General features: G+C 34.9%; 1 protein-coding gene, 1 long non-coding RNA gene and 1 pseudogene across 3 annotated transcripts; 2 read left to right on the top strand and 1 right to left on the bottom strand.

Annotated features, from left to right (window-relative positions):
• On the top strand, window positions 177-2,750 carry LOC109948455 ((-)-alpha-pinene synthase-like). 2 transcript variants are annotated; one of them, XM_020561450.1, is made up of 7 exons: window positions 177-404; window positions 515-797; window positions 890-1,265; window positions 1,352-1,573; window positions 1,647-1,785; window positions 1,873-2,121; window positions 2,239-2,750. In XM_020561450.1, exons 1-7 carry the CDS (start codon window positions 276-278, stop codon window positions 2,533-2,535), a joined length of 1,695 nt encoding a protein of 564 aa, XP_020417039.1. In that variant the 5' UTR covers window positions 177-275; the 3' UTR covers window positions 2,536-2,750. The 2 variants fall into 2 exon arrangements, with proteins under 2 accessions (XP_020417039.1, XP_020417038.1); XM_020561449.1 differs by having other exon boundaries at window positions 887-1,265.
• Window positions 3,579-4,051, top strand: LOC18779880. Its single transcript, XR_002271009.1, has 2 exons — window positions 3,579-3,665; window positions 3,751-4,051. It is a non-coding gene; the product is annotated as an uncharacterized LOC18779880 (long non-coding RNA).
• On the bottom strand, window positions 5,900-8,526 carry LOC18780877 (annotated as a pseudogene).

Raw genomic sequence — 9,617 nt, 5'->3', positions numbered from 1 at the left:
ATTCATGTTTACCACACGCTCAAAACATGGATGCATATATATATATATATGCTGCAAAGAGACAAACGATAAACATATGCTGCAAATCTGGCCAATAGTCGGTTGAGGGTGACTTGAGATTACAAAAGATATCCCACAAAAATATGTTACTCATTCTGCATTTGTGCTGTAAGCCAATAGTTCCATCCCTTCCCTATATATACATGAGTATATGAACAATATTTTCCATACTTGCAGAGCAAAAAAGATCTGACATTTTTACACAAGTACAAATCATGGCTCTAGAAGCTGGTTCAACAGCTCAATCACAAAATTCTAAGGCTGATCAAATTGTTCGACAGACAGCAAATTACCACCCGAGCATTTGGGGGGATCAGTTTATGAATTATGATTCAGAAGACATTGTAATTTATATATTATACTGATTGTTTCAATAACTAAATGCATGTTTCTCTATGTTTTGTTTCAAAAGAAATTTGACATGTATTTTGCTCATTCAATTTTGTGGATGCAGATAACTGATGCCCATAAGCAACAAGAAGTTGAAGAACTGAAACTAGCAGTGAGGAGGGAAGTGTTCACAACCAGTGCAGATGATTTTTCAAATAAGATGAAGCTAATTGATGCAATCCAGCGCCTAGGTGTGGCGTACCACTTTGAAAAGGAAATAGAAGAAGCACTGCAACATATATATGCTGCAAATCATTTCCATGATGATGATGATGGTGATGGTGATCTATACAATGTTTCTCTTGGTTTTCGGCTACTAAGACAACATGGACACAATGTTTCATGCAGTAAGCTAAATTATTAGATAAATTAATTTAACGAGATTGAATTTGGCCAAAATTATTTCTTATGTGTCCATTTGCTGCAATTAATCAAGCAGGAATATTCAACAAGTTCAAAGATATTAAAAGTGGAGGTTTCAAGGAAAGCTTAATTGCTGATGTGTCGGGCATGCTAAGCTTTTATGAAGCAACTCATCTGAGGGTGCATGGAGAAGATATACTAGAAGAAGCTCTTGTTTTCACCACCAAACATCTCGAGTCGGCAACAACCCATGTAAGCTATCAACTGGCAGAACAAATACTTCAAGCCTTAGAGAGACCGTTGCGAAAGGGTCTCGAGAGGTTATGTGCCCATCGGTACATGTCAACCTACCAGGATGAAGGTTCACATAATGAAGCTCTATTAAAACTTGCCAAGTTAGACTTCAATCTTGTTCAGTCTTTGCACAAACAAGAGCTCAGTGAGATTATTAGGTAGGTTATCTTTTAATTATGTGAGATTAATTACAAACACCGACTGTAATTAAGTTAATAATTCACTAATTAATGCCGTCAATTAGGTGGTGGAAACAACTAGACTTTGGAAGGAAGCTGCCTTTTGCAAGAAACAGAATTGTGGAGTTATACTGCTGGATTTTGGGGGTCTATTTTGAGCCCCAATACCTTGTTGGAAGAAAATTTCTCACAAAAATTATTGCCCTGATGTCGGTAATGGATGATATCTATGACGCATTCGGTACATTTGAAGAACTTGAGATCTTTACCGAAGCAATTCATCAAAGGTTTGAAATTATTTATTCAAAAAAATTGTTTTGTTTATATGCTTTAGATGAATATGGTGTATGCAATTTACAGATGGCATGCCAATTGCATGGATGGACTGCCAGATTACATGCAAATATTCTTCCATGCGCTTTTGGATGTTTTCAATGAAATTGAAGAGGAGATGGTGAAGGAAGGAAGAGCATACCGAGCTCACTATGCAAAAGAAGCTGTATGTTAATTAATTAAAGAAACACACTGTTTATTAATTTTCACTATTTTAATTAATTTACATAATATTTATGTCCCACATATGCAGTGGAAAGCTACTGCCAAAGCTTACTTTGATGAGGCCAAATGGTTCCATGAAGGATGCATCCCAAGCATGGAGGGGTATATGCGTGTTGCTGCAACTTCTAGTGGTATCTTCGGAGTTTCAACTACATCTTTAGTTGGCATGGGAGATATTGTAACCAAGGAGTCCTTTGAGTGGTTGTTCAATGACCCTAAAATTCTTAGAGCTTCCAATATCATTGTTAGGCTCATGGATGACATCGTTTCGAGCAAGGTACACAGAAACTACGTACTAAATTGTGCTTTAACTATTACATAACTTAGGTCTCTCAATTCATAACTATTTCCTCACTTAGATTCTTGTTTGGGATTCTGGATTCCATTTTTGCAGTTTGAAAAAGGGAGGGGCCATGTTGCTTGTGCTATTGATTGTTACATGAAGCAATATGGGGTCTCAGATAAGCAAGAGATAATTGATGTCTTCAACAAACAAATTGTGGATTCGTGGAAAGATATCAACGAGGAGTTCCTTAGACCAACTTCTATGCCGATGCCTATCCTTGAACGTATTGTTAATTTAACAAGAGTGGTGGATCTCCTCTACAAAAAATATGATGCCTACACACATGGTGGAAAAGTGATGAACGATTGCATCGCTTTGTATTTGATTGATCCGGCACCAGTATGAGCCTATGAGTTGGATTATGAGAAAGAACTAGCTGTGCTTTATATATTCTCTGTTTGAATAATATGACCTAATGGCTTTGAGTTAGCCTTAGTGTCAGTTTAGTATTGTTGTACTTTAAAAAAAATTGTTTTTCTTGAGAATAATCAACTTTGAAATAAAGCAGTTGAGTGTAGTGAAACTTTTGTGAGTATAAAACTATCGAAGTGTTTGGTAAACTTTTATGTATAATTATTGTAGTTGTGTATAAGAAAACTAATTTTAAGTACATACAGATATATATATGGGAGCGGATCCGTGGCACTACGTTTTTGACACAAGTTTTGACACAATTTTTGGGCCATTAAATTACTCCACTTTTAATGGTTGAGATTAAATCAGATATGACAAATAGTTTTAATGTTTCAAATAAACAATCATTAATTTTATTTTCTCTCTCATAAAAATAAAATAATATAATTTTCTCTCTCCTTCCTTTTTTTTTGGAAACGTAATCTCTTTTTTTGGTAGTATCCTTTTTACTTGGTACTCTAATCTCTCTTCTTTCTCACGCATACCTCTCTCTCTCTTTCCTGGGACCAAAAAAAACCTCCATTTTTTTCCCTCTCTCTCTCTCTCTCCAGTAACTGCAAACCAACCGTATGAATTCTTTACTCCATTTTTATTCCATCTTCATTTTTCTTAAAACAAATACGTTTTGTTTTGTTATTTATTGTTTATGCTCAATGATATGCTTAAATATCTATTTCTGGTTGCTGGTGATTGAGAATTCTATTGCTAATGTGACATTTTGTTCTTGCAGAGGTTGAGTTCAAAAATCAAGTATGATGCTTTGGATAAATTAAATGAAGAGCTTGTAAGCATAAATTAAAGGATGAGATTTAGTTATTCAGATCTTCTATTTAATCCAGTTTCTTATGATGGACATTAGTGGGACATTGGAGTATTAAACTTTTAATTCCATTGAACTTGAAATTCTTATGTCTGTATTAGATAGCAAATTATCAAATGTAGTTGTTTATTTTCTTTATTTTGGCAGCTCGAGGCCTGTGTCCACCCATTTTTTGATAAACTCCGTGATCCTAATGCTCGTGGGCACCCTTTGCCACCTGTATTCAACTTCAAGCCTCAAGGTTTGCTCTTCATTTCTATGATTGATATCCCTGTACATATATATATGCTGCTGATAATGCGTTTGGAATGATGATGCTTGTGCAGAGCTGAAGGGAGCAACTTTTGAGCTTCTGTCCAGACTGATACCTGAGCATGCCCGAAAGCAAGGTGCCTTTCTAGGTATCTAGATAAGGCACACCAAGGCAAATTCGTTTGCAGCGAGACTGTACTATATCGTAATGCTAGCGAAAAAATTAGGGACATCCTAGTTTGTTTCCATGAAATAGTTCCAACACTTCCTTTTCTGGTTTTTCAATCTGGCACATTACACTCTCGAAACTCCTGACTGACCATTGATTGGATAATGTATGTACTAAGATTTATCAGACTTAATAGAATCTCTCTCTACTTCTATCCCCTCCTTTTTATGTGCTTCCGTGGAAATATCTCATGATTTAGAATTGGTTCAAGTGCATATAAGTATAGTTTCCATGTGTTACTGCGGCCTGCTTTGCCAATATGCTTGAAATCATTGGTAGCCATAGCCTAAACTCTGCAGATTTGGTAACTAGGTGACAATGAGTGATTTTGATCATGCTCATGCCAGACAGATTATACTTGATTTTGATCTTCACCGTTCAAATGCAGATCTCAATAAAAAGGAATGATTCTCAGCTCTGTAACAAAAGATGGAGGTTTTTTTTCTGGTCCCAGGAAAGAGAGAGAGAGAGGTATGCGTGAGAAAGAAGAGAGACTAGAGTACTAAGTAAAAAAGGATACTATCAAGAAAAGAGAGATTACGTTTCCAAGAAAAAAGGGAGGAGAGAGAAAATTATTTTATTTTATTTTTATGGGAGAGAAAATAAAATTAATGATTATTTATTTAAAACATTAAAACTATTTGTCATGTCTGATTTAATCTCAACCATTAAAAGTGGAGTAATCTAATGGCCCAAAAATTGTGTCAAAACTTGTGTAAAAAATATGGTACTACGGATCCGTCCCATGTATGTATACATATATATATATATTTTTTAAAATTATCAAAGAGAATTTGAAAAAACCAATTAATATCATTAACATCAACAAAGCATAGCCTAGAAGCATGCCTACAAATCCACAATTTCTGAAAACCTTAGGTCTGGCTCATAAGAATTTTTGTCATAATGACTTTTAGCGAAGCATGTGACACGGTAAATTAGGGTAAAATTTGATTGGAAATAATTGAAGACGACAAACGGTATCCAACCATTGACCTGTTTTTCATTGGAGTTCACAGTTTGCAACATAGAAAATGTATAAAAAAATATATTCCAATAAAAAATATTTGGATCCATAATAAATAATGACCAAATACAGAAATAAATAATGTCTAAAAAATTACAGTTAGACCAAAAATAAGGAGAACATAAAATATAAAAAACATAAGCTATTGTAATTATTTTACGGAAGTGTTGGTTTATTTGTAGCATGCGTGGTAGGTATGAATATTTTTGCTTTTTTTAATGAGTATTGCTATTTTCACTTAACTGTCCTATTTCTTTATTCATTTAATTTTGTAAATTTTAAAGATAAATTTACCCTTTTATAAAATGACTTCTACAGATTTAAGGGAAAATCATTAAAACTAATTAAAAAACATAAGAAAATGATTATAAAAAAAAAAGCTAAAAAGATTATTAACAAATATCAAACCCCTTCCCTCACAACACGCATACCCCACCCTTCTCCCTCTTCCTCCACCGCACAGCAGCCATTTCCTCCACTTCCCCAAGCACCCACCTCTGTACTGTACCTCTGTACTCTTTTTAATACATTGGATGCCATATAATACCCAAATCAAGTCATAAAATTATGGTAATTATGCGTTTTTCGCGTGCCTTTTTATATTATCTATATATATATAAAACAAAATGCAGATAATGATAAAACATTCAAAATACCAAAAAATGCCCTTGGTTAATGTAAACACTAAGAATTGAAATTATTAATTAAATGAGGATAATATGGTAAATTCACATTTTTTTTCATATTAAAAAAATTAAAATTAAAAGAAAAATAAGATAATTGATCATATTTTTATAGAACACAACTAACCATTATCTTTTTTAATTATAAAATAAATTTAAATTTTTTTTAAAAATACCTCTCGCAGGTGCGAAAGTGCGTTCGAAGAGACTAATATCCTTTAAATAAATAAATAAAAGACAAAGTGAGAGTTCATTAGAAAATCCTTTCCTGGGAAACCAAACAACGGACATTTCAACAACTGGATTGTCAGTGAGCCCACAAGCAATTCCACAATTTTCTTAATAGATACATACATATACATAAATACATATTTATATCAATACCATTATTTCAAATTTTGATTACCAAATAATAGCGTAAGATATGATAATTTCTTATTTGTTGTGAATAAACAATATCTAATTCGGATACACCAACACTATATTAGCCCTAATATGGAATAGCAACAACTTTAAGAGGATATACTCTGCGAATGCTTACTCCAGTAGATTCAGTCATGTCTAAGTCCTCCCCTCTTGTGGCATCGGGCAGCGCCCAGTCGAACTTGTGCACTAAATTTGCCAAAGCAATCTCTTGGACAGCCATGGCAAACTGAATTCCAGGGCAACCTCTTCTGACAGCCCCAAATGGAATGTAGTGGAAGTAATTGCCTTTATAATCTATGGCACTGTCCAAGAACCTTTCTGGCTCGAACTCCTCTGGTTTGTTGTATGACTTGGGATCTCTTCCAATTTGCCATGCATTCACTATAACTTGTGTATTGGCTTTAATGTCGTAGCCATTTATTTGTGCATCTTGGGTCGATAGCCTGGGCAATAGCAATGGAATTGAAGGATGTAGGCGAAGAGTCTCCTTGATAAGTGCCTTCAAGTATTGCATTCCAACCAAATCATCCTCTCTAATTATGTCTGTTTTCTTGCCCACTATCCCCCGTACCTCATTCTGCAATTTTTCCATGATTCTTGGATGCCTTAAAAGCTCGGACATTGTCCACTCTAGGAGTGTAAATGAGGTATTAGTGCCACCAACAAACACATCCTACAAGAATTTTAATGGTAAAAATCGATTAAAAATTAATGGAAAATTATATATAAAACCCAAAGAATTGGGGTTAGGAATAACCCACATGTTATCTATCTATATATCTATATATATAAAAAGGTAGAAGGCTTTAAAAGTGAAACATTCAAAAACCTTGAAAATACTCATGCTTCAAAGAATTTTTTAATATTTTTATACAAGCGATGTTCTATTCTAAATTACGGGGAAGGGGATTCGAACTCGAGTGTAGAGTGGGAGAACATCTGCTCTAGCCAACTTGGCTAAGCCCATGTCTGCTCTTCAAAGAAATATTAGAACACCACAATCTAATATAAGTTAAATTTTTAAATAGCTAAAATTATAAAAATACCCATGCCACGTCAACAAGTTAACAGTGTTACCAAAGAAATTGCCGGAATGAGGGAAACGTCGGACACGAAATGAAAGCATAGGGGGCACATTGACTCAGTTGAAACTATAAGGGCAAATTGAGATTTTCGGTACAATATAAGAGGCATATCAATAAATAAGCCTAAAAAAAATACTAAGTTAGTCCAAAATGTTTGGCTTATACTAGTTTTTTACAAAATATTTTCTTTTTAATATTACTAGTCTCTTGTCACACAACACATCTTTTCCTTTGTGTTTCTTGGCTGGCTAGCACAAGTTTGACAATAAAAAATTTCAGATATGGTCCAATTTTGGTTAAACTTATTTATTTCTTTAGATATGATCCCATAACAAGCATATTGTAACATCATTCTTTGAACAAACTGAGTAATTCTAGCATTACTATGTGAAAAAGATAAGACAATCCAACACCACTATGCATGTGAGGGAGAGAGAGTTAATTACCAAGATGACAGCCTTGATGCTAACTCTGTCAATAGGAGAATCAGCCTGAAGGCAAAGCAGAATGTCCTTAAGATCCTTTTGGTCCTCATTCTTGGTAAGACCACGAAATTCATCCATATGCTCTTGAACAACTATTTCTAAAAACTCATCGAACCGTCCAACTTGGCGTCCAAACCATTGAGACGGGCGATCCAGGCAAGCCATGGGATATAGTCTCCAATATGGATACGCGACATCACCAACGTCAGCTCCCCGGCAAGCTTCTTAAACGTCCTCCCACATTCCCCGCCATCTCTGTACTTCCTCCCAAGAGCCACTCTACAGATAACATCATTCGTAAGCGTCTCGAGCATTTCACTTAAATTAAACGCTGATGATATTGAGGAGGGGGATGAGGAGTAGTGCTTAGTTATATCGTCGATCATGGATTTAGTTTCCTCTTCTCTTACGGCACGAAAAGAACGAACCCTTGTGTTGCTAAGGAGATTTAAGACACATATACTTTTCAGCTGCCTCCAATACTCACCATAAGGAGCCGAGCCCTCGTCTTTGAAGTTGTAGCAAAACTTCTTGAAGAAGGTGTTCTTGGGTCTGTTGGCGAATGTTATGTCATGGGTTTTCATGATCTCGCGGGCAGTCTCATCTGAGGAGACCACAAGGACCGGCACACTTCCGAAATGGAGGAGCATGAGTGGCCCGTGGCGTTGAGCTAGGGTTTGAAGAGAGCGCTGAAGGTGCTGGCCTAGTTGGTGAAGGTTTCCAATGATAGGGAGCTTTGGTGGAGAAGGTGGTGATGAGTTTGCGGAAGTGGAGAACCGTTTGTATATAAGGATGAGGAAAATTGCAAGAAGTGCTAAATACTTGAAGGAAAAAGGTTGCAACAAGCTTGAGAAGGTTTCATTCAGGAGATTTAACATCTTCTTCCACTTCTTAATTATTTAGGTGGTGTTGTGTTTGTGCTTGACAAATAAAAAGTTTGTAGGGTGCTCCATATATAAGATCACCCCGGACTTTTGGATGAAAAAATCAGGTGAACACCTATTAAAAAAATGATAAATTAATGATTTTTTTATTATTCTGTGTGCAGGAACTAATAATAATTATTGGATAATAAAAACGAATATGTTTTTGTTGGGATGCTCTATAAAATAAAACACCTTAGGAATAATAAAAACCAATATAAGTAAACCAATCGAGGGAAGTATGACATATTGGGAAAAATATTAGGACTTCTTGGAAATAGATCCAATTTCATTAAGATATAATGAACGCAGGACATCAATTGTCTATTGTTGATTACAGTCCACAAATCCAGTAATGTAGCCAAGTAAGCAAATCTTATATCCATAAGATTTAAGATATTTAGAGCATCCATAATGGGCTTCCTAAACCACATTCTTAGACAAATTTTAAAGAGAAATTGGAAAAATACAACTCCAACCATACTCCCTATCCACCTCCTAAGAGCGTCTACAATCATGCTAGAGGTGGATAGGGAGCATGGTTGGAGCTATATTTTTCCAATTCCTCCCTAAAACTTGTTTAAGGAAGTGATTTAGGGAGCCCATTGTGGTTGCTCTAAAATAAGGAGACCTTTAGGAGCTCCTAAATCTGAGGAGAGAGAAAGGACTCCTAGTGACTCCCTATAATTTAATGTTGCTTTGTTTTATGCATAGTTTAAACTTTTAATTAATGCTAACTACTTTTTTTATAGAGATGAACCAATCATATTGAATTAAAAAAAATAACTATAATATTTAAGAAAAATTAGGTATTATACATAAAAATATTTACTAATGAGGATTTGATACCTAGAGTATTTCTATTTTGGTTTTGATATATAGAAATCAAATTTTGTTTCGGATTTGGCCAAAGAGGAGGCACAGATTCTTTGGGTCTGTCTAAATTATAAAGGTAAAATACAATTTTACCCTTTTTGTTTAAAAGCCTTCTGAAATCAGATCTCACCCTTTCTTTCTCGATTAAAGCCACGTGTCAACAAATAATCAGATCTCACTCCTCTTGCTAAAAAATAATCAGAACCT

This window comes from Prunus persica, chromosome G4, assembly GCF_000346465.2.
Source record: "Prunus persica cultivar Lovell chromosome G4, Prunus_persica_NCBIv2, whole genome shotgun sequence".
Classification (NCBI taxonomy): Eukaryota; Viridiplantae; Streptophyta; class Magnoliopsida; order Rosales; family Rosaceae; genus Prunus; species Prunus persica.
Note: the sequence above shows the minus strand (reverse complement) of the source record. Positions and strands in the feature narration are given on the sequence as shown.

What these genes read in the sequence shown, in the direction of transcription:
- LOC109948455 (XM_020561449.1), top strand. Translation starts at nt 276, where the DNA reads ATGGCTCTAGAAGCTGGTTCAACAGCTCAATCACAAAATTCTAAGGCT. An exon ending in TGGACACAATGTTTCATGCA is followed by an intron (nt 798 to 886) that starts GTAAGCTAAATT and finishes CAATTAATCAAG; the next exon opens with CAGGAATATTCAACAAGTTC. An exon ending in ATGACATCGTTTCGAGCAAG is followed by an intron (nt 2,122 to 2,238) that starts GTACACAGAAAC and finishes CCATTTTTGCAG; the next exon opens with TTTGAAAAAGGGAGGGGCCA.